Below are 25,993 nucleotides of genomic sequence, written 5' to 3'. Positions count from 1 at the left end.
TAAAAACGTTGGGTACATTTCAAATTGATAGCAGTTTAAAAACTTTACCGTCAATAATTTTAATCTACGGAGGGAGTTATTTTATTTGTCGTCAACGGGGAGCTACATCAATATATAGCTAATAGCAATATTTTTTTCTGTGTTATTTAAAGACCAGGGTTTCGGATCCGCATTGATTTTTTGCGGATCCGGATCCTCAAAATTTGGTCAGTGCGGATCCGGATCCGGATCCTACCGGATCCGGTTCCGGATCCTTGACAATAAAAATAAAATCACCAAACTTTTCAAAATATTTTTTCTTTAATTCGAAATCAAAAATACTTTTAATTTTCAAGTCTGACCCTAAACCTTAAAGATTGGCTCTCATCAAGAGAATGTCTGAGATTTTATATAAATTTAGGTAGATTTTTCCATTTTTTCCCGCACTTTTTTGAGTCCAAGGATCCGGATCCGGATCCTTGGACTCGAAAATATGCGGATCCTTGCGGATCCGGATCCGAAACCCTGTTAAAGACATTAACCTATTAACCATACTTGTCTTTAATATATCAATGTTTTTAAGTACAATCATAGTTCCTTATCTTTCAAACAGTTTAAATACAAAATCTTACTTTGTCATGCTCTCTTCCATTCTCTTCTGAATATCCGTGGCAGCTGGTCCCCCGCCACTTGCCTGAATGTACAAAACCGGTTTTAATTCAACCCTATGATGACGAATAAAAATGATACATTTTTATGAACAATTTAAGAAGGTAAAATGTTGTGAAAGACTTATTTTTCAATCAATTTGAATTTTTGTTTAAAATCTTTAATATACTTTGTTTTATATATTTTAACCCTTGAATAACGAAAATATAATTCTTACCTGTGCATCTTGATAAGCCCCTTCTAGCCGACTCAATTCTTGGTTTAATTTACTGAACTTTTCCTAAACATCATAAGTTTAAATTGTTAGTCCAAATAGATTTTATTGTAGATCCTTTTACTATTCTTACAAGCGAAGCCTTTTTGTAAACCACACTTGTTTGTCTGTCTGTCGAATTATGTAACTTTTTCCTTTTTTTCCTTATTGAACCGAATCCTAAGTTTTTTTATGCCTAGACAAACAAGGCATTTCTTTGGGGCACTGACCGGGTCAGGTAATAGATTATGCCCCGAGTTGACCTTCCCTTAAAAAAGTTAATCCAAATTGATGAATAACGACCCCTTATTACGGGTGTTAGATTATATGTATAGCATAAATAAGATATAGTTAATTGGTAACTGACTATTACTGAATAGTGGCTAAGTATTAAAGTAATCTATAATACAAAGTAGAACGATGTCTGTCTGTTTGTTTGTCTGTTTGTCGCGAAGGATCTCGCTAACCGCTGAACCGATCGGGTTCTCCTTAACAGGGTAGATTTTCATACGTCCCGGGAAGGTTTATAACTATTTTGGGGGAGGGTACAACCATCCTCCTCAAATAAATCGACAAAAAAACGCCGCCCTGCGGAGAAATTTACAATTGGCTAAAAACATAACTACACCATCTATCGGCGAAAAAAAATATTTTTGGTAAATAGCTGATTTTAAAATAGATTAAGAAACAATTTTACGTGTCCATAGAGGCCTTTAGGGGCCTGGCCGCTGGTTAAAAATTAAAGAAAGAATAACAAGCAAAACTCTCACCTGTACCGTCCTAAAGCCCAGGTCTAAAGCTCTGTGCGCAAGGAAAAATATTTCTGTGGGAAAATTAAAAGGACTCTCAGATTTAGGTTTCTCTGTTCCTTCCTAAATAATTATATTGTTTACATTTTAGCCAATTATTAATAGTTAATAAGTGCTAAAATAGAACTTAAAGTAATTTTACTTAAAAAAAAAAACTTTAATAAACAAGTTCTAAATATTCATGTTACTCTACTCAAGGACTGAGAAAAAAATATTTTTTCTCCTCTTTTGTTTAAAACTTAATTCTTTCCTTTCAGTTCTAAGCTAACAGCACAATTTAACTACTGATATAAATCAATAGATCTTATTTTAAAGAACGACTCCGATATTATTTAACAATTCCCTTAGAGAACAATTTCTGGTCAACGATTGCTCTAATTCATTATAAAAATAACTCATAAATGAGTTATTTAAGCAAACAAAATTTAGCATAATTGGATATTTAAATCCCAAGGTATTAAATGATCTAGCGTCAGCTCATCATTTAATACCGACAGTTTTTCCAAAGTCGGTATGATCTATCGAATGGAAAAGGTTTAAAACCGATAGAACATTTCTTTATACTAAAACATATGTTTTCTCACGTTTTTTCCCATGCTCAGATATTTTTCTCACAATTGAAAAAAATGAAATTAAATGATCATTTAACGCAAAAAAAAAATGGTTCTCACACTCGAAAAATTTTCCCACGCTTCTAAAATATGAATTAAATGATAATCATATGTATCATTTAAATTACAATGTTTAAATAAAAGAATATTTACATAATACTTAAACCAAATATCGCCTTTTTTTGCAATGGAATGTACATTACATTTATTTTAGTCGTTAAAAGCATCTTATTGTACACACTCCCCAAGTTTTTCATTAATAAACATGTGCAAAAACAGTATTTGGACAAAATGCTTATATAAGTGAGTGTCTGTATATGCGAGTAAAAAGTTTGGGTATAGTCCCTTTCGTGGCAACGCACCTTAAGGGTCGATTCTTCGTATTTTTCACAGTAGCTTTTCTCCTATTTGTAGCCCCTGCGGGGCCAATTGCCTAACCCTGTGGGGCAATCACCTAACCCAATATAACCTAACCTAAAATAACCTATAAAAGCCATAAAAATACGACGAATCGCCTATTAAGGAGCGTTGCCACGAAAGGGACTATTCCCAAAAGTTTGATTTCGGAGTACAATCAATACTGTAAATGAGATACTGCAGGTATATTACTACAATTTATTTACAAGTTAAAAAAAAGCTTCGCTTCATTTTAATCACTCTCTCCTATATATATTAGCTATCATGAAACACTTGTTGAAGAGAAAGAACACCGTGTTTATCTACCTGCAATGTAATTAAACAAGTTTCTTGCTGAATAGAAGTCAAATGAACAGGCACAAGTTCACAACTTGGAGTACTGCAATACCTACAATTATCAACCTTTAAAATACAGAAAAAAGTACATGATTGAATTTTCTCGTATTCCTTCAAATCCGGTGGATTGGAACCGGTTCTCATCCATACGAAATAACTATGTCTAGCATCGTATTATATCCAGCTTTCTACGAATATAAAAATGTACAATCATACGATTAAAACCCGTTTTTTAGGCCGTGCCTCGGCACCTCGAGGCTAAAAAAACTGGTTTTAATACATCCCCGATAACAATATACAAAATTATCATTTTCTGTAAGTTAGAATTATTGGTTGAAAAAGTTTATTTACTGCTATTTTGAACCAACTAATCACGTTTTTTTTATCAAAGTATCTAAGTATGGCAACCTATTTAGGACTACAGCTGATAAGCAAAATATAAATATTACTAGCGACTACGCCGCTAGAGGATTCTATGGGTACTTATGAGGGGAGAGTCGAATTTGATAACCCATTCTATTATTTTATATTCAAAAAAAGAAAAAAAATTAGGGGGGAGAAATTATTTTTTTGGTGGGGTGCCCCCACCCACCCCCATTTTTATTTTAAGTAAAAAAATTTTTTTAATTTTTTTTGGGAAGTGTTAGTTTTTTTCTAGGGGCGATTTCTCTTGTGAGGGTTGTGGTACCTTCCCAGGACCTATGAGAAGCAACCCTGTTAAGGAGAACCCGATCGGTTCAGCGATTAGCGAGATCCTTCGGTACACACAGACAAACAGACAGAGGGACAGACATCCTGTTACTTTAGTATAAGGATTATCTGAAACAAATATATTGCTAACCAATCAAAAAATGGGAGAGGGTAGGGAGATGTAATGATGTAAAGTATTTACCTGGGATTAATTCTCTCCATCCTGTTCTTATCCTCTGTAAATGGTGTACAAAACCTATAAAAAAAGAAATCTTAAGACGAGCACAAAATAAATGAATGAGATATAAAAATCCCCACTCCATGATATAAAAGTTCTAAATTCTGTCATTATGAAGATTGGGTTGTACAATTACGACAATATGATTAGGTGGATGCTTCCCCAAAAAACGCAAACCCCTAACAAGCATGCATTGTTGGATTTTTGCTTGTGACAAAAAGTATTCACAGATATAACCTTTTGAGAAAAAGTGACAATTTTCTTTATATATTTTATAAAAACTTAATTGAACTAGCTTATGGTTCATTGATTGATGTTCTAAAGACAACCAACGACCTACGATCATATGTCAATTTTTAAGAAGCCGCGAACGTAACTGTAGTCTGTAGCCGTCGCTCGGACTTTAAAAGAAACTCTAGCCGCCTAATTATTAGATTAACCGAGGAATTAAGAAAATTAATAATCTAGCAATCAAGCCTTACATGAATATTTTACCTGAGAAGCACACTGCCTAAATTTAGCATGAAACCATCAGATGCCAGAGTTGTAGACATTAGAGGTCCCATCTGACTGGTCCAGATCTTACCCCTGATAATAAATTTTTTAATAGTGAAAATAATCACAAATACCGAAAGCATAAATGCAGTACTTTTCAGCTCCTCGGTTGCCCCTCTCCTCCTTTTTTGGCGGTGGCCACTCACTCCTCTCTATAAGGTGGCCCTTTATAAGGAGGACGAGTTAGGTTTCACATGGGTTGCAAAAACCCAACTAATGCATGTATGTACGGAAAATTGTGCTATTTTAGCAGTAGAGGATAAGTGCAGCTATTCATTTTAAGAAGGCTTGGATATTATCTAATTATTTGTTTGGACTACGGTTAAATATTATCATTACCTGTCTGTATTAGCAGCAAGACATCTAGCTATCCAGTCTAGAGTTAAATATTATCATTACCTGTCTGTATTAGCAGCAAGACATCTAGCTATCCAGTCTAGAGTTAAACATTATCATTACCTGTCTGTATTAGCAGCAAGACATCTAGCTATCCAGTCTAGAGTTAAATATTAGCATTACCTGTCTGTATTAGCAGCAAGACATCTAGCTATCCAGTCTAGAGTTAAATATTAGCATTACCTGTCTGTATTAGCAGCAAGACATCTAGCTATCCAGTCTAGGGTTAAATGCTTTACTTCTTCGTTTACTCTAAAAAAAAGAAATAATAATGTCAATAAAAATAGCAGAAAGGACATATACTGATACAAACAACATATCAGCATATAGAGGTTAAATTTCAGGGTTTTTTTTAAGAGTTATTATTTTCTTTGGATGATTTCTCACTATTACAAAACAAATATTGTGGATCAATCAGTCCTGCCGTTTTCGATACCTTACTAGACTATTTTTAGTATGTGGGTTTAGCTATAATAAATTTTCATCTTCAATTATTCTTAATTCCTATTCTAAGTCACAAAAAAAATTCCGAGACCTATGCAAAATAATAGAGGGGGAGGTAAAATTCCGTAAAGTTGTGAGTTTTAAGGCTTAAAAACAGAAGTAGAACGATAATATTCACTAAATATAAATATATGAAAAATTTTGTTTATGGTTCTGTTCAATAAGGAACACACATATTTAGTGAATTTTATCGTTCTACTACTATTTTTAAGCCTTCAAACTCACACCTTTACGGAATTTTAGCACAACCTACCTCTCCCTTAGCTTATAATATTATTAAGTTAATCTTTCCAGAATTTTTGCTTTGATGTGTTGAGCTAAATAGAGCAGACAGTTTTATTAATGTAGAACAAAAACTTGTGAAAAAGAAAGGATAAAATAATTCTAGGAATACAAAGATGTAGGGATAAGAAATAATATAAAAAAAAAAATTTCAGGGAAAAGATTTACTTTAAAAGTATGATCGTCTGTCTGGTATGCATTTATGCATGCTTTAGAGTTGTTCTACCGATTTCAAGCTTAGGCAGTGTTTCGGAGCCGTTTGATTTTGGTGCGGCTCCGGCGAGCAGTATCTGGAAATACGGCTTCAGCTCTAACTTAAAATCAAGAAAAACTTGACATATTTTTTTTTCCCATAAAAACAAAAAATATTTTTATTTTTTACTTTTGAAGATTTTAAAAGTTCAATTTTAGATAAAAATGGACTTTAAAAACTTAAAAAGGGCATTTGCACATGACAAAACAGAGTTACCAAATTATAATTTATAAAAAATCTCTTTAATTATCTAGTCCGGAGCCGTTTTTTAACGAAAATTACGACTCCGGCTCCAGCAAAATATGGCGGCCCCACGGCTCCCGGCTCCGAAACACTGATCTTAGGTATGAAAATTCTTGTATGCCTCGTACGTTTTTTGAAAACATGCTTTTATATACATCCCAAATGTTGATAAACAAAATAAGCCATTATGTATGTCAACTTTATTGGTTGAAAAGTTTAAACATTGCAAGTTAAAACCAATCAAGGGTTATTAAAGTACCAAAAGCTTTTAAAGCCAACGAATAATAGATCATGGTTGTTTGGGTGACTAAATTAAATTTCAAGACATTTCTCCCTCCCTCCCTTCATCCCTGTCACTCTAATCCCTTCATCAAAGAAAGCTTTTAATTGAGACAAAGTTAAGAAAAGTCAGGGAGAAGGGAATAGGATAAAAAAACACTTGTTACCCTCGACTTGATTCGAATCATGGTTTAAATTTCAAATTATGCTTGTATGATTCAAGTTTTAAGATGTACAATGGGTAATGCGTTATGAGAGCCTTTTCCAAACTATTTTTTTTCATTTAGGAAAAGCCTTTTATGTTATAACCAAGTACAAAAGAAAAATCGAATCCATTCTTCTTCCTTTATTGTTTGACTGATACTGTTAGCCGTGTGTAATAATATTTAAGAAGTGGTGCAATGCCAAGGCCCTAAAACAGTAGTTTCCTTTCTACATACATATAATGTGGTATTTTAAGACTTGCAGACAAAGTTCGTAATAACAATGAGATTTAATCCTGTTGCTAGCTTAAAACGTGTCAACGAAGAGTTCATAGTTTGTGTAAATTCCTAATTGTATAAATCTTTCCTTATTTCTCTATCTATAATCTCGTAAAAGTTTGCTTAACTATTAAAAAGTTTTAGCTCATTATAGGGATATCATAATATCTCCATCAACTTTTTATTTTATCATAGTTAAATATTTTAATATTTTTTAAAAATCATTTAATCTAAATGAACTAAATTTCAGCTGAAGTAATAAATTTTTTTTTGTTAGTCCAATAAGAATTATCCACGGTGCCAATTAAGTTCTCCATTTTAGGGGCAGCCGCTAGTTTGACAATTGCATACTATCTTAAAAGTCTACTCAAAAAAAAAGTCTGAAATAAGGGTATGGGTGTATATTCTGCACAATATCAATTTTTTCCCCTGCTAAATTTTTTAAAAATTTTCTCCCACCTAACTTTTTCCACCAAGGAGGGGGGGGGGGGGGGGAATTAATATTTAAAGAACTCTATATATTCATTTTATACCCCCAACCCACATTTTTTTCTCCCAAGGAGTGGGGGAAAAAGGAAAAAAATGTTTTCAGTTCTCTTAAGTTTTATATTCCCCCCCCCCCCAAACCAAATATTTTTTTATTCCCTCCCCCCCTATAGCAGGGTCAATTAAGCAGAATGAACACTCCTGAATAAGGGTCTAAACATTCTCATTTTATTTGTCATGTCTGTCTGTATTTGCTTTCTTCAAACTTAAGCTTTGAATTCTATTTGCTCATATTAGAACATTGGGAATCATCAGTTATTTTACAAGTTCAACGGTCACAAACCATCCACACTCCACTAATTCAGGGATTTTAATGGATAAGATAAAATAGGATAAATTGATGTACATCCAAATTGATTTCTTTAAAATCAAGCTTTCGTATGAAAATTATTGCCAGAAAAAGTTTGATTATACTAATTTGTACTAACTAATCAAGATTTAATTGGAGTCCCCAAACTTTTTAAGTCATCGAATGAGAGACCGTGTTAATAAAATTTTGAGTACAGGTATAATTTACAGTCGAACTCAAATGTAGTATTTGGAGGGAGTATTGTTGCCCAACTTGACAAAAATTTGAATCTACCACATTACTTGCAATATTCTCTTTCAATCCTACATTTCACTTTCAATATTAAACTTTTGGGGTAGTTTCACGAAAAGCAGTTGAACTTAATTTAGTGAACCGCATATTTTTTCCTGGTTAATTGGTTAAATTACATTTATATGGCATATATTTGAAAGAATTTCAATTTTCTACTACGCAGTTTTTAAAATATTAAGACTACGTGGTAGAAAATTTAAATTCTTTCAAATATATGCCATATAAATATACCTAGTTTAACCCATTAACTAGCAAATATGCGGTTCACTAAATTAAGTTCAAATGCATTTCGTGAAACTACCCCTTTAGTAATTAAATCGGAATATTTTATCTAAAGATGTTGTAAATAATAAGAAAATGGAAAGAATAATCTACAACCCTTGCTTCCCCATTGTTGACAAATTCAGAATTTTATATATTCTTTCATCCATAACTCTGTTAGCTTATAAATTCTTTAAATATGTTGAAGATATCATATAACTGTAATGAAGGTTAAGTGACTAAAAGATGGAAACTCACCAGTTTCCCTAGTTTTTGGCAAACATTTTGAATATTTTGAAAAACAAGGAGGGGGATCTTTTTTATTAAATGTTTATTTCTTTAAGTTAAGTTAGTTTATATTGGGTACTGGGGTACTGGATAACCCTGCAGAAGGAAACAAGTTACCTGAGCAGAGAGTTGAATATGGAATGTAGTGCAGAGTGGACAGACTCAAGTCCTGACCAGATCTGGGCTTCTGTCCTGCTGTGCACAGATCCAGGACTTCGAGATGGCTCCAGGAAAAAGTCCCAGGGTCCTGAAAATCAAGTAGTAAGGTTTTATGCTTGTTTATTAAGATCTCGCTAACCACATGAGTATGACCAATTGAGTTTTCTATTATAAGGTATCTTTACATAGATTAAAAGCTATTCAATTTTAAATTTGAGTCTTTGGATTTAATTAGGCTATTTTTCTTCTTTCCTTATCCCTTCCAATACAATACTCCTAGATGCTAGGGACGCAACCAGTAATAAGATTTGTCTATTTAGATCTTGCTTACCACCTTACCAATTGAGTTAATATATTCTATAGGTACATTTCTATATATGATTATGATCAACCAATAAAATTAAAGCTCATTTATTAACTTTGCAGATTTTTGTTTTTAATTTTGCGCATTTTTTAGATTAAACTTTTGAATGCATAAGTTTCCGGCACAGCTAAGTTTTAGATAAGAAGATTCACTGTAGAATCCTTTTTTATTTATTTAGGACCGTCTTCTAAAATAGCCTAAAACGTACCCAGGAAAACTAGGAGGCTTAAAAAGTATCAGTCTTACAGTTTCCTAGATATTAGAGAACAAACACGCAATTGAATAACTATTAAACAAACTAGTGGCTCAGTATTTAAAGATTAGATAAAAACAGGAAAAGGGCCTAAAACCATCTGAAAACTCAAATATATGACTAAAATGGCCTAAAACCACTTCTAGACATATGTAAGGCTTCTGTAAAATAAAAACTCAATGGGTTCAGAAGTTATCTAATCTTGGGCTAAAAAAACCTTAATACTTCAAATAATAGTAGGTATTGTGTTTTCTAAAAACGTCAAGGTTAAAAACAAAGCTTAATCTTAATTTAGCATTAATCAAATAAAAATCATAGGTTGGGCTTTAAATTGGTGGGAAATTGATCTAGGTAAATGCATCTAATGATGTATGGGAATACAATATAGGTTTCTGCCTTAGTTTTTACAACAAACAAGGATTAAAACATTCAAACATGACAACATAGCTTTTCAGTTATTTTATTTATCTGGTCAAGGCAAGGTCATTATTAGTTTGTCTAGCAAATTCAAAGTAAAATTACTAGTTCAGCCATGAATAATCATATTCAATCCTTTGATGTCACGACATTTGTCCTAATTGTGTAATGCATAGTAAATTTGTAGACAAAGTAAAGAATAAGGGGGGGGGGGGAAGTTCTGACACTTTTGCGTAAACACACAGTTATGGAATCTTGACAACAAAGATTTTTTTATCCAATCTTGACAAGTGAGGTATTTTTGGAAAGAGGAATATACATAGAAAACGCCTATGTAAATTAGAAAATCCGCAGAAATCATATTTGCAAGTTATTTGCAAAAATCTGCAATGTTAATTTGCAAAATTAATTTCATGCCCTAAATGACAGATTTAGAAAAAATCTTTTTATGAAACATGTTTATTTATAAGTTTAGAACATAATTAAGGCAAAACAATTTTCTTTAGTGTTACTTTTTTCACCCTATATATGAAAAAAGCAGTTTCTCACATTTTATGATAAAAAAAGGTATAGGAACAAAAAATATGTTTTTTCTTGATGTAAACACAATAATTGGCATAAAATCTATCATCCTAAATGTAAAAATCAGACATAGAATCCTTTTTAGAGGAAATATAGTGCAAAAAGTAACTAAGACATTTTTGCAAAGTATGAAAATCTAAAGAAAATAGTTCTTTTTGCTTTTGATATACATATCAGATAAATGTATATAAAATTAGTGATCAAAACTATAAAACATGTTTTAAGTTTTTTCAACACTGTCATTGATTAAATTGCACTTTTAGGTTTAAGAATTACCAAAGTAGTGCATAAAAACTCTTTTTATGGAGTAATTAAACAAAATAAATGCCAAAAAACCAAATACATAATGGTCTACTGTATTATAAAAAACGCCTAATTGTTGATTTGAATTTATTTTGTTTAATAACTTAATAAAAGAGTTTTTATGTGCAACTTTGGTAATGAGTAAACCTAAAAGTGCATTTTAATCAATGATAGGGTTGAAAAAAGTTATAACTTGTTTTATAGTTTTGATCACTAATTTTATATCCATTTATCTGATATGTATATCAAAATCAAAAAGAACTATTTTCTTTAGATTTTCATACTTTGCAAAAATGTCTTGGTTACTTTTTGCACTATATTTCCTCTAAAAAGGATTCTATATCTGATTTTTACGTTTAGGATGATAGATTTTATGCTAATTCTTGTGTTGACATCAAGAAAAAACACATATTTTGTTCCTATACCTTTTTTTATCATAAAATGTGAGAAACTGCTTTTTTCATATATAGGGTGAAAAAAGTAACACTAAAGAAAATTGTTTTGCCTTAATTATGTTCTAAACTTATAAATAAACATGTTTCATAAAAAGATTTTTTCTAAATCTGTCATTTAAGGCATGAAATTAATTTTGCAAATTAACATTGCAGATTTTTGCAAATAACTTGCAAATATGATTTCTGCGGATTTTCTAATTTACATAGGCGTTTTCTATGTATATTCCTCTTTCCAAAAATACCTCACTTGTCAAGATTGGATAACAAAATCTTAGTGGTCGAGATTCCATAACTGTGAACAGTGATTATAGGCTTTGTCTTTGGAGTGAGAGGTTAGGATACTTGACAAAAAAGTTTCCTTTTGGGATGTAGTTTTCCTATTTTTAAAAAAATTTTGGATTCGGCCTCCAGGTTCCGGTACTCCAGGCCTCCAGGTGTATTCTGGACAGGTAAAAAAAAAATTTCAAGTTAGAACAAAACTTATTTAACAAAAGTTGCTACTTTATGGATGGTATGAACAAATTTGAAGAAAATTTTGAAATCGGGCTCCAGGTTCAGGTACTGCAGGCCTCCAGGTGGATCCTGGACAGGTAAAAATTGAAAATTTTTACTCTAAAAGTTAGAACAAAACTTATTTTACAAAAGTGGCTTCTTTATAGATGGTATTAACTAATTTGAAGAAAATTTTGAAATCGGGCTCCAGGTTCAGGTACTGCAGGCCTCCAGGTGGATCCTGGACAGGTAAAAATTGAAAATTTTTAGTTTAAAAGTTAAAACAAAAGTTATTTAACAAAAGAAGCTTCTTTAAAGATGGTATTAACTAATTTAAGAAAATTTTGAATTCAGGCTCCAGGTTCAGGTATTGCAGGCCTCCAGGTGGATCCTGGACAGGTAAAAATTGAAAATTTTTAGTTTAAAAGTTAAAACAAAACTTAATTAACAAAAAATGCTTCTTTATGGATGGTAGGAACTAATTTGAAAAAAATTTTGAAATCGGGCTCCAGATCCAGGTACTGCAGGCCTCCAGGTGGATCCTGGACAGGTAAAAACTGAAAATTTTTTCTATTAAAGTTAGAACAAAACTTATTTAACAAAAGTTGATACTTCATGGATGGTATTAACTAATTTAAAGAAAATTTTGAAATCGGGCTCCAGGTTCAGGTACTGCAGGCCTCCAGGTGGATCCTGGACAGGTAAAAACTGAAAAAAATTTCTATTAAAGTTAGAACAAAACTTATTCAACAAAAATTGATACTTAATGGATGGTATTAACTAATCTAAAGAAAATTTTGAAATTGGGCTCCAGGTTCAGGTACTGCAGGGCCTCCAGGTAGATCCTGGACAGGTAAAAATTGAATTGTTTTACTTTAAAAGTTAGAACAAAACTTGTTTAACAAAAGTTGCTTCTTTATAGATATTTTATAGAAATTTTGAAATCGGGTTCCAGGTAACAGGTAAAAATTGAATTTTTTTACTTTAAAAGTTAGAACAAAACTTATTTAACAAAAGTAGCTTCTTTATAGATGGTATTAACTAATTTAAAGAAAATTTTGAAATCGGGCTCCAGGTATAGGTACTGCAGGCCTCCAGGTAGATCCTGGACAGGTAAAAATTGAAATTTTTTACTTTAAAAGTTAGAACAAAACTTGATTTCGTCTTTTTCTTCAAATTAGGTAATACTAGCTAAAAATTAACAACTTTTGTTAAATAAATTTTGTCTTAAATTAAATAGTAAATAATTTCCGTTTTTACCTGTTCAGGATCCCCCTTGATCCTACCAGTACCTTGACCTGGAGCCCGATTTTAAAATTTTCTTCAAATTAGTTCCTACCATCCTTAAAGAAACCACTTTTGTTAAATAAGTTTTGTTCTAACTTTTAAAGTAAAAAATTTCAATTTTTACCTGTCCAGGATCCACCTGGAGGCCTGCCTTACCTGAACCTGGAGCCCGATTTCAAAATTTTCTTCAAATTAGTTAATACCATCTATAAAGAAGCTACTTTTGTTAAATAAGTTTTGTTTTAACTTTTAAACTTAAAATTTTCAATTTTTACCTGTCCAGGATCCACCTGGAGACCTGCAGAACCTGAACCTGGAGCCAGATTTCAAAATTTTCTTCAAATTAGTTAATATCATCTATAAAGAAGCTACTTTTGTTAAATAAGTTTTGTTCTAACTTTTAAAGTAGAATTTTCAATTTTTACCCGTCCAGGATCCACCCACCTGGAGGCCTGCAGTACCTATACCTGGAGCCCAATTTCAATTTTTTTTTGAATTAGTTAATACCATCCATAAAGTATCAACTTTTGTTAAATAAGTTTTGTTCTAACTTTAATAGAAAAAAAATTCAGTTTTTAACCTGTCCAGGGTCCATCTGGAGGCCTGCAGAACCTTGAACTGGAGCCCGATTTCAAAATTTTCTTCAAATTAGTTCCTACCATCCATACAGAAGCCACTATTGTTAAATAAGTTTTGTTCTAACTTTTAAAGTAAAAAATTCAATTTTTACCTGTCCAGGATCTACCTGGAGGCCTGCAGTACCTGAACCTGGAGCCCGATTTCAAAATTTTCTTCAAATTAGTTAATACCATCTATAAAGAAGCTACTTTTGTTACTATTTAATTTAAGACAAAATTTATTTAACAAAAGTTGTTAATTTTTAGCTAGTATTACCTAATTTGAAGAAAAAGACGAAATCAAGTTTTGTTCTAACTTTTAAAGTAAAAAATTTCAATTTTTACCCGTCCAGGATCCACCTGGAGGCCTGCAGTACCTATACCTGGAGCCCAATTTAAATTTTTTTTTTAAATAGTTAATACCATCCATAAAGTATCAACTTTTGTTAAATAAGTTTAGTTCTAACTTTAATAGAAAAAAATTTCAGTTTTTAACCTGTCCAGGGTCCATCTGGAGGCCTGCAGTACCTTGACCTGGAGCCTGATTTCAAAATTTTCTTCAAATTAGTTCCTACCATCCATACAAAAGCCACTTTTGTTAAATAAGTTTTGTTCTAACTTTTAAAGTAAAAAAATTCAATTTTTACCTGTCCAGGATCTACCTGGAGGCCTGCAGTACCTGAACCTGGAGCCCGATTTCAAAATTTTCTTCAAATTAGTTAATACCATCTTTAAAGAAGCTACTTTTGTTAAATAAGTTTTGTTCCAACTTTTAAACTAAAAATTTTCCATTTTTACCTGAGCTTGATCTTTAAATCGTTTTTATGCCGCGCTGAATCGGGGCGATTCAGAGGTGAACCGTAGACGCGCTGGTGGTAAGCCACAGCGCACCTGATTTTTAAAAGATTTTCGGTGCGGTGTTGTTAAATCACTTGCGCTCTCACTAAAATATCGATCCGCGCCAGTACAACTTTATTACTTAAGCAGTGTCAGTAAGGTATTTTATATAAAATACCGTGTCAGTATAGTATTTTATATAAAACATTAATATATAATTTATTTTAAAAATAACTATAAAAATGTTTTCACGATAGTTTTGCAATAAAATATTAAAGTAATTAAAAAAAAATATTTATTTATTAAATAAATCACCCCGATTTAAACCGCCAATGCCACTCGGTGAGTGGCATTGGCGCGCCGGGCCCGCGCCACTGCCCGATTCAAATCACCCATGCAAATTCGATTTAAAGATTGATAATAATAATTTGATGGTGCGCCAAATGAATCGCCCCGGTTTAAATCACCTATAAACGATTTAAAGATCGAGCTCAGTCCAGGATCCACCTGGAGGCCTGCAGTACCTGAACCTGGAGCCCGATTTCAAAATTTTCTTCAAATTAGTTAATACCATCTTTAAAGAAGCTACTTTTGTTAAATAAGTTTTGTTCCAACTTTTAAACTAAAAATTTTCAATTTTTACCTGTCCAGGATCCACCTGGAGGCCTGCAGTACCTGAACCTGGAGCCTGAATTCAAAATTTTCTTCAAATTAGTTAATACCATCTATAAAAAAGCTTCTTTTGTTAAATAACTTTTGTTTTAACTTTTAAACTAAAAATTTTCAATTTTTACCTGTCCAGGATCCACCTGGAGGCCTGCAGTACCTGAACCTGGAGCCCGATTTCAAAATTTTCTTCAAATTAGTTAATACCATCTATAAAGAAGCCACTTTTGTAAAATAAGTTTTGTTCTAACTTTTAGAGTAAAAATTTTCAATTTTTACCTGTCCAGGATCCACCTGGAGGCCTGCAGTACCTGAACCTGGAGCCCGATTTCAAAATTTTCTTCAAATTAGTTAATAACATCTATAAAGAAGCCACTTTTGTTAAATAAGTTTTGTTCTAACTTTTAAAGTAAAAATTTTCAATTTTTCCCTGTCCAGAATCCACCTGGAGGCCTGGAGTACCGGAACCTGGAGGCCGAATCCAAATTTTTTTTTAAAAATAGGAAAACTACATTCCAAAAGGAAACTTTTTTGTCAAAAAACCTATCCTCTCACTCCAAAGACAAAGCCTATAATCACTGTTTACGCAAAAGTGTCAGAACTTCCCCCCCCCCCTTATTTACTGCAACGTATTTTAAACAGCTTTCCACGGATATAAAAATGTACAATTATAAAATCAAATATTAGGATAAAATATGGATAAAATACGAAACGATGCATGATTTTTCAGTATGGCTGAGAACCGTTCCTTTCCATCGGATATTAATCGGTTTCGACGCCACACTGTAAAATAAACTAACTTTTGAAACTAAATATTCTTTGAGTTAGGGAATTGAATTATTTAGAGAGGTTACGTTCCGCAAAAAAAACTTTATTTGCAATTTTGTAACAAAACTTTTCTAACATTTTGATCAGTTCATCTTTGAGCAAAGATAAAATTTCTCATTGGAGTAACAAAGAAATGCATATTGATTGCCATGGAATTATCTTAATCTGACAAAGATTGTACAATCAAAGAGTTGGTAGACTGCTTGCTATAGAGCACGACTAATAGACATTAGCCATTCAAAATTCCATTAAGATCTCCGTTTTTCATCTTTAAAAGTTAAAATTTCTATCAATCATAAGAAACTCGCTCATTACTAGACTTATTTGTTTAAAGTACAAGGTCTCTGCAACGACAAAATCGATAAAGTTGAGCTTTTCAGGAAAACCACATATCATGAACCTTAAGATGGTTTTAGGCTATTTTTAAGCACATAGTAAAATTCTTACCTGCATCTGTAGTTGGAATGCTAGACTTGCATAGAATACTTCCAAGTAGAGTAGACTCGTAACTTTTACCATTCACTTTGGCACCAAGGTTAAGGCCTGTTGTAAGAACAAAATAAATATTAGAAAAACTGTCTTTAACCCTTTAAATCAGTAATTAGTCTGTCCCCATTATTACCTAAATTTGGGTACCATTATAATTAACAGTCTAATGACAAATCTCTTCCTGATCCTGTGTGATGTGACAATTTATAAATGTTACATTCAGGATAAACGATGCAAAGTTATACTGTGAACTATATCAAGCAGCTGATGTTAAGTAAGCTGTTGATGTTATTGAAGAAGTTGACGGGGACGGAGATCTTCTTCATAGTTAAAATAACAGATGCCAAGTTAATATTTATTTTTGTTAAAAGATATCAAAATATATATTTATCTGTTAATCTTATTTGATGCATTGTTTATCATTTGTTACTTTTCAATTACAGAATAAGTAAATGTTTCTGGGCTTTAGTTATAGCTCAATATAAACCGATAACAAGTGTTGTTTAGTTTCAGAATAGAGATGCATATGTTTGTTCTCATCTTAATGTAGGACACCTGCCATTTATCACTGCGCTACCACTTAAGGTTACTTTTTCACTTGATTCTCTGAAGTTAGGATTCAGATGCAACGAGGAGATTGGAGGTGAGAATCCTTTGACCAATCCTAGATTAGTAAGCTTCGCGCACAGCTGGGTGCCTTCCTGATCCTTTTAGTGATAGTCCAAAGAGTATATTGAGAGTAGCGTATAATATAATTTCATGAAAATATTTTGTTTGCCTGTTCCAAACAGATGGTTGGTTTGTACTGGTGTGCTGTGTTCTATAAAGATTCGGGCCAGATCAACATTCTAAAACAAAAATTATAAAAACTCACAAAACAAAATATGCATCTTTTTGAATGATATTTACATATTTGAAGATAAAAGATACATATTTTGTTTTATAAGTTGAACTCTAACTCTTCAAAAAAAAGACTTTTTATCATTTTAAAATAGGAAAACTACATACCAAAAGGAAACTTTTGTAAAATTAACCTATCCTCCACTCCAAAGACAAAGCCTATGATAACTGTTTACGCAAGTGTCAGAACTCCCCCCCCCCCCTTAAGAATTTAGTTAAAAAATGTAAGAGTCTCGCTAACAGCTAATCTTCTTTTTAAAACTAAAATTGAAAATGGGGTTGTCGTTGATAAGACTATTTTCTACACCCCCCCCCCCTCCCCCACCTTGGTCGCTAGTTAAGCAATTTGGACAAAGGACTTCCCCCTCCCCTCTCTAAGTACTTCATAGAATACTAAATTTACCTTAAGGAAATAAATGAGCGGAGTAACAGTTTCCTGTGAAAATACTATTATTGAAGTTTCTTTAATTCTAGTTGATATTTTCATCAACATTGGTTCTACTATACTTTTCAATTTTGATAGATTTCCTTCTTCTTCCTAAAATATAAAACAAAAGCAAGTGAAGCTTTATGAAATAACATTAAGTAAGAAACATGGAGAATGATAGGTATATTTAGATATTGTAATAAAGACGTATAAGTTAAGAGCAATGCCGACAGAAGAAACTACAGGGAAGATTAAGAATATTATGTAGGCTAGGGTTAATTTTGAGTATGCTTCGTTCAAAAATGAGAGTTTGACATCTTTTGTAACATGAACTGGTGAAGATAAAACAAAAATAATATTTGTATATCATCCCTATCAGTAACCACAATAACAACAAGAATATATTACCTTCATCCTACTTGCAAATTTATTGACCAGCTGCATCAAACATTCTTCTGGCTGATATTTGTTTAATATTAATTCTTCTAATTGCTCCTATTCAATTATACATTTAGAGCTTTGTAAAGAAGACTAAAATCGAATAAGCTCACCTTATTTTACATCTTAAAATATTTCAGCTATACTCAAAAAAATTTCCTTTTATAGGAAATGTCCTAAGAAGCGTGACATATGACATATTGAATTCATGAGTACAAAATGTATTTTTGTAATGAATAAAGAATACGTGAATATTGTGATAAGATCTCGCATGGTAAAATGATTCTCCAAGCTGGCTATTATAACGATACCTCTAATCCTTCCCCACCTATGACTTTACCCCATCCCCCTCAACTGATCACGAAAGAATGTATTGATCAATATCTAAAGACTATATCAGCAACTTGAATTGACGACAAAATTCCCTCGTCACAATATCCACGTATTCTTTATCAATCAGTTGTTCTAATTAATTGCATTAAATAAAACGAGGCAGCTTTTTGAAATATGTAGTAGGCATTTTCTAAGATAGGCGTTTTCAGGGATGGCATACATATTATATTTTCATGTCAAATTATGAACAGAATATAAATTGCATGAGAATTATAATATAGTTGAACTTCAAAGCATTGTGAACAAACATAACAGACTTAGTTAAAAGTTTGTCCGTCTGTCTGGGACAGTTATTTGTTGTTTAGACAAATCGGGGAGGGAGGAAAAATTGAACAGTAAATTACACTGGTACCCAAAGCTATTAAACCATATTATCTTATTCGTCAGCTTAAAAACTTTGTTTTCTTTTTAGTTTTTTTTTAAATTTGGATGGTTAATTCAAAACTAGATGTATCTATCTTTTCACATAATAATTTCAATCTTCAGAGGGGGTAATTTTGTTGACCATCATTGAGTATGTAAATCAATTTATCGTACATTGTCTAATACCTTAAGATCCCTGGGATAAATGGTTTTATAACTATAGTTGTTATGAATATGAGAGGCTTTATAAATTTGACCTATTTATATTTTGAAAAAATATTTTAACAGTTTCAGTGGTAATAGTTATTATGATTGTACATTTCTATATTCGTAGAAAACTGGATATAATACGATGCTAGACATAGTTTTTTCGTATGGATGAGAACCGGTTACTATCCACCGGATTCGAATAAATACGAGAAATGTAAATATCGTTCAAAGTTTTATCCATAGAAAACCATAGTAAAACATAATTTTTTTTAGTTGGTATAACTATGCAAAAAAAACATAAGCCTAGAATATTTACAAAAAAAATATTTAGTATTACTGCTGGAAGGTGCTCGGAATCACTTGCTCTCGTTCGTGGATAGTCCCTTTGTAATAAGTTAGGCACAATAATTTATTACAGTACAGTAAGGACTTGCATCCAAAGTTCGTGCATTCAAAAGATTCATTTGGATATTATTATCTTGGGACCTACAATCTAAGTCAGGATTATCGTCGCAATCAAAATTCTCACGGGTTTTAATCAAAGGTATAGCCAATGGGACCATATCAGGCTCCAAATTCTTTCAAGAATTATAATCCTGCCTTCGCTGCGGTAATTAAAGAGCCAAGATAAAAATATAGTAAAGCATAGATATTTGTATCTATCTATCTAATTGAACTTGAATAAATGAAGTTGTAATGTGGATGAATGTATTATTATTCAACAATTTGATGCATAACGTATACTTGCATAACATACATGAATCATCATAAATGGCTACAGGGCGAGAAAAATGCATATAAAATATTAAACTATTAATATTATTATCAATAATAAAAATAAAATTACTCGTCATAGAGCAGCTGTGCTCCTAGAGACATCCCATAAAAATTCAAACCTTCCCCCTTCCCCTTTCAAGTCACATCATATTGACCGCTTCCCTTTTATTTTTTGTACAACCATCTTAAAGTAAAGATATACATATTTATTCTTAGTGAATTGTTAGTACCTATTTAATGCTTTTTATCATAATTATTTGTTATCAAAGTTAAGTTTAAATGTTTTACCTATAAAAAATGTTTTACCTATAAAGAATGTTTTATCATATACTTATTTTGTTGTTTTTTTCCAGATGCGATTAATAATGAGTATATTTTACTTGAAACATATTTCGGAATGATAAAGTAGACTTTTTCCTTCAAAATTGGGTTGAGAAAGATTTCTAACTGAATGATTATTATTATAAAGTTTATAAAGAGGATTTTCAAAGATATGGTTCTCCTTTACAGTGAAACTTCTTATAGGTACTGGATATGTTAACTAAAGTGCCTCTGGGGGCGTTGGTGATTTTAAAAAACATGAGGTTACATGCTGCTTTAAGGCAATCAAGACATTTTAAATTTCAGGTTTCCGGACATTTCAATTCACTTTTTAGCAATTTTTAAAATAGGAATTTACAACAACTGTGAAAAAAACAAACTATTTTGTTTTTCAGTAATTTTAATTTTTAAAATTTATTATTTAACATTGTTACAAACTAAAATTGACAACAAGTATCCATCCCCTTTTTTTCCAGAATATTCTTTTTTTATTGCCTACAATGGCAAATCTGATATCTTTTAATGCTCGACCTGTAAATTACATTCATTACATTAGATGCTCATATGTGCAATGTTGGTTTCGTTTGTGTGTGTGTAGGTGTGTGTGTCTGTGTATTAGCCTGTCCCGGATTTGAAAAGATATTTTGAAGCAGACAAAGTTTCCTGATTCTACTCCTCAAGGCCTTTCTTGGGAGCACCATGAAGCCATAGTTCTGGTGCAATGAATTTTTGACCTCCATAATGGGGGCCTCAAAATTTCAAAGTGCTTGTACCATCGCAATTTTTGCATTACAGAAAAAATATTTTGCATGGGTCATTTTTTTTTCATAAATGAACCAAATTTTGGCTGGGGGCCAAAATCTTAACAAAATTTTTCAAATCTGGGACAGGCTACTGTGTATGTATGTGTGTGCTATGTGTGAGTGTGTGCATGTTCTACTTGATGCAATCCTTTGAAAGCATAAATATAAACAATAGAGTATTTGAATAGAGAACTAACATTTTCATAAAACGACTAACTTTTATTATTGCCCTTAACATTTTATTGTTTTCAGGTAAGATTTGTAACTTAACATTAGTCTTTCCAAGTACATCCTAGGAGAAAGAGCAATCGCCAAAAATAGGAGATTAATATTAAAATTTATCATCTTGCTACAAGGTTAGGACAAAAACAACGGTTTTTGGTCATTATACCTTTTTAAAATAATCTATTGCAGAAGTGCATTATTTGGGATGAACTGAGCATCCAAACAATCCTTGGTTTTCCCAACTTTCAGATAAAACTTTTCCAAATGAATTGGTTAACAGGAAAACGTTAATAAATTACTTCGTTTAAATAATTCGTTTCACACCAAAACCTTTTCAGACCCTCCTTTTTAACTTAATAATAAGAATGTAAGTATTGCTGTTGGTACAAAATTGTTTTGTACTTTTTGACTGACTATAGGTATTCAAAAAATAGTTTTATAAGAAATTAAAATGAATCAAATGCTTTGTTAACTTCAAGGTGTAAGTTACCATGAATTACAAATCAAAATCAAGCTCAAGTCATCAAATGCTAAAAAAAATTGGAAAAGGAGTAGTTGCACGAAGTGCATTTAAACTTGAATTTAGTGAACTGCATATTATTTCTGTTCAATAGTTTAAACTACATCTACCTATATGACATAGATTTGAAAGAATTTCAATTTTTTACCAGGTTGTTTTAAAAATATCAAGACTTGAAAATCACATTTTTTTTTGATTATGCAGCATGCAGCATTTTGTTAAATGCACTTCATGCAACAATTCCTTCTATGGTAAAAAGCCTTTTTTTATTGTCATGTTGCGTTATTATTAGAGCTCATATTTTAAACATAAGACTAAACTCGACTTAATTGATTTTATCATAGCTCTACAATGTTCCTGTAAATTTTGATTGAAGTAAAGTTCAGGTTCTCTGAATGCGGTGACCAAGTTTTGTACTATCACACCTGTACATACAGTACAAAATAAGACATTCATAACAGCTTAAAAAGTACCCTTGCAAAATGTAAGGCCAATTTTTTGCTTGTATAATTTACAGATTTTAATGCTGTACTGTTTTAGGTATTCAAAAAAGGTGCGTCATAGCTCAGTGAGTTACGGCGGTGAGAGTTCGAGTTCAAGTCCCCATGTGGTAACTCGAATTTCTCAGTCGCAATTCATTTACGCAACTTCCCCTTGGTAGTGTAAGAAGGGTGACAATTGGGTTGTTTGGATACCATTACCCAATGGTCTCGTACATAATATCAGTGCAACCCTTACCCAAGCTCCTCTATGAAGACAGAGCGTCATTCATTACGGTAATAAAGAGTAGGTCCCTTAAGACAGCGGGTCAAGTACTTGTACTTAAGCGTGGACCTTGAGCTGGCCCTGGTGCTAGAATACAAAAGTGTCTCGTCCTACTCCATGACTACTTAGATCCAAACACTACGAAACTATGGCTACACACATACACACAAACAGGTATTCATAAACAAAATTTTGAGGGGGGGGGGGGAAGAACAAGATTATTTTTTTTTTTTCAATCCCCACGCTTATTTCTAAGCATTATTTTTAGGTGCAATCATTAGGTAGATTTTAGTCCTTGTGACAATAAATAAACTATGATGTAAAATGTAGGTAAAGATGTGCAAAGATCAAATCAACCTCAAAGTGAATTGAATTAAAAGTCAACCTAACACTATCAGACGAGAATATATCTCATGCCTTAAAATAAGAACACAATTATCAACAACATTGCAATAAAAAATGTCTTATTAGTTCAGATGCCTTGCATATTATCAATAGATTTATTTATTTCTTCATCTTTTGGTTTTCTTTCTTTTTCTGTGCAGCTTCTTGTGTAACAGGAATACAGATAGTAGACCAACCTGAAAAGAAGAAACAGTTGAATTTTAAAAAAGTTCTGATTTTTGGTCTTCTTCGACCAATTTTACCTTTCAGAAAGCTGCAAAATTAAGTAAATTATCAATATTCTTTTGATAACTGGACGTTTTTGATTGATCTGAATAGCTTAGATGCTCATAAAATGTGTTTCTATACGCTTTACAATATAAATAGATAGGTACTACCAAATCCTTTAACTCAACATAAATTTCAGTCTAGCAGTAAGCGAAATATTTCGGTACAGACTGACAGAAAGACAGACATTCTCTTACTTTCACATAAGGACAACAACAAAAACATTCTAAATATACCTTTTGTTGCAAAAAGTAAATTTTCAGTTTGTAAAGAAAAAGAACAGTATCATACATTTATTTGTTTTTAATATATAGTGTAAATGACAACCATTGTTTCTTTTATACTAAAATGTTTTTGTTTGTTTTTAGGGATTTAACAGTTTATTAAATCAAGATTTAATAAAGGCAACCAAAGTTTATTTTACCAACGTATAAAACTTTGGGTACTAGTACAGGTTGCAGTCCTCAATAGCCCTATCCCCTGCATCATATAACTTTATTATTAAGTTTAGATTAAATAACAATAAATAAAAAAAAACGTGTTTATAAAAACTTTGGGTACCAGCACAGGTTGCAGTCCCCAATAACCCCTACCTTCCTGCATCCCATAACTTTAATTATAAGTTAATCAAACCTGTTTTCTTTGACGTATTCAGGTACAGGTCCTTTCACACTCTCGTCTCTAACAACCTGAGCACAAACAGCCAATTTATCTCATGTAATATAATCTTTTATTTATTTAGGGAAATGTAAACTTATAAATAAAATGAAGGTCTGTTTGTGGGTCCATTAAGATTTCGCTAACTACAGAACACATTAAGAGGATCTTTAATTTGTACAAGTGTGTTTCAGGATATGTCATTCTTATATTCAAGTCTTGAGATAGTTTTTAGCTATATTTCTGACACCCCCCCAACCTTTAAATTCAGAGAAATTAGATGCTAGGATACCATTTAATCATGGACAGTGTTTTCAAAAATCAGATTCTTTTAATTGTGAATGTAGATAAAAGTTGAAAATTAAAAAGCTTACCTGGTCTTCTGGCGATTCCAACATAAGCCTTTCAAAGAGTGCTTGTTCAAGGGTTGATACATCTAGCCAGGACTGATTATGGGTACCTAAATATTAGGGTTGGGCCTAATATCTGGCCAACGTTCGATATCCGGCAAATTACCAGATATCCGGAATAAAAAATTTGCTGGATATCTGTTATCCGGATAGTTTCAATATCCGGTATCCAGCCGGATATTAAAAATGGCCGGATATCCAGCACAACCCTACTAAATATCATATACAGGGTCAGGTAGATAGTTCTGGACTGTGTAGCATTAGCAAACATCTTGGTATGTAAAATGAAAATATTTTCAATGTTATCCATCAAACCAAAAATGAAATTCATTTTAATATGTTTAGACAAACTTATTTTGTGAGTTTTTAAGTTCAATACAAAAGTAAAAACAGACTATATTTATTTTCAATAAATGTATGTTATTCTTTACTTTATGTTATTTATTGGGTAAAGTTAGTGAACATAATAAAAGTATTTTATATCGAGTGGATATCTCTTTAAATAAAAATACTTTTTTTTTATTGGAAGTTCACTGATCGGTGATTATGTAAAGACATTAACCCCCACCCCCTCTCCCTAAAAAAAATGCTCGAAAATGATATAACTTAGTCTTAGTTAACAACAAAAATTAAAATTGGGTGAAAAAAGTTAATTAAGAGAAAAAGACAGAATGAAAACCTTAAACAACAGATTTAGTTTTATTGAGCACAAATTTTTCAACAGTTTTTTTTTAATTTAGGAATCAGCACAATTTTCAATAGTTATTTCTTGCATCGTATTATAAACAGCTTTTCGCGCGGATATAGAATGTACAATTATAAGATTTAAACCAGTTTTTTAGCCCCGAGGTGCCAATGGCACAGGCTAAGAAAACTGGTTTTAATCTTATGATTGTACATTTTTATATTCGTAGAAAGCTGGATATAATACGATGATAGACATAGTTTTTTCGTATGGATTAGAACCGGTTCTTATCCACCGGATACGAATGAATACGAGAAAAAAACTTTACAATGTTTTTAAATAGACATTATAATAAGAGATAGAGGCTAGCTTAAAGTTAATGAACTCATGAATAATGATGTGAATTCAGCTAAATTATAATTATAAGTAGGTATTTTTTGGATCTCACCTATAGTTTCTGCCAGCTGTGACAAAAACACCACACCATCGCTATCCCTTGTTCCCAGTACGCTGTACTTATTCAGGGTGAAGAGGAAAATGCGCTGAATCGCGGCATTCACGCTCTGTATCTGTTCAACCACGTGTTCATCGCTAAGTTGTGCGGCGTTTGTGCGCTTGACTGGAGGCGATTCGTGGATTTTTGGTGACGCTTCATTTGGAATATTACTGGGACCTGAAATAAGATTTTTAAATTATTTAAAAGTTGTAAATATAAAACATAATTTAATAGCCGTTTGGCCGTATCGGAATAAAAATCTTCATCCAAATACATTAGCATGACTAGGCATGAAACAAACTTCACCCCGGCCATGTAAAAATGCTTTATGACTGTACAAGTGTTCTTTAATTTACATAACCATCCTGTCCTGAAATAGAATATTCTATTCTGTTCCTTCTCCAGAAGGGAGAGGACATCATACTGTAAACCTTACTGGTAACCAAAGCTTAATAAAAATTCGTTGGCTTAATTTTTTTTTCATTTTTTT

The 25,993-nt window shown here is 32.1% G+C and overlaps 1 protein-coding gene across 2 annotated transcripts in view; it reads right to left on the bottom strand.

Annotated features, from left to right (window-relative positions):
- Ube4A (Ubiquitination factor E4A) overlaps positions 1-25,993 on the bottom strand; it is a 60,410-nt gene that overhangs the window by 22,864 nt on the left and 11,553 nt on the right. The window contains exons 3-19 of one of the 2 annotated variants that reach the window (XM_080159985.1): positions 25,456-25,680; positions 24,287-24,372; positions 23,889-23,944; positions 23,064-23,164; positions 22,173-22,243; positions 18,177-18,260; positions 17,745-17,879; positions 17,220-17,289; positions 16,400-16,495; positions 8,810-8,939; positions 5,137-5,205; positions 4,498-4,590; positions 3,967-4,020; positions 3,045-3,126; positions 1,672-1,773; positions 866-928; positions 612-673 (exon numbers count right to left, since the gene is read on the bottom strand). In XM_080159985.1, coding sequence (XP_080016111.1) covers positions 612-673; positions 866-928; positions 1,672-1,773; positions 3,045-3,126; positions 3,967-4,020; positions 4,498-4,590; positions 5,137-5,205; positions 8,810-8,939; positions 16,400-16,495; positions 17,220-17,289; positions 17,745-17,879; positions 18,177-18,260; positions 22,173-22,243; positions 23,064-23,164; positions 23,889-23,944; positions 24,287-24,372; positions 25,456-25,680 — 1,579 coding nt within the window. Of the gene's footprint in view, positions 1-611; positions 674-865; positions 929-1,671; positions 1,774-3,044; positions 3,127-3,966; positions 4,021-4,497; positions 4,591-5,136; positions 5,206-8,809; positions 8,940-16,399; positions 16,496-17,219; positions 17,290-17,744; positions 17,880-18,176; positions 18,266-22,172; positions 22,244-23,063; positions 23,165-23,888; positions 23,945-24,286; positions 24,373-25,455; positions 25,681-25,993 lie in introns of both variants that reach the window. The other variant, XM_080159986.1, reaches the window with a different exon arrangement.

The sequence above is a fragment of the Acartia tonsa genome, chromosome 5 (genome assembly GCF_053477335.1).
Source record: "Acartia tonsa isolate MP-2025a chromosome 5, ASM5347733v1, whole genome shotgun sequence".
NCBI classification, from domain to species: Eukaryota; Metazoa; Arthropoda; class Copepoda; order Calanoida; family Acartiidae; genus Acartia; species Acartia tonsa.
The sequence above is the reverse complement of the archived record's forward strand: the minus strand, read 5'-3'. Positions and strand labels throughout refer to the sequence as shown.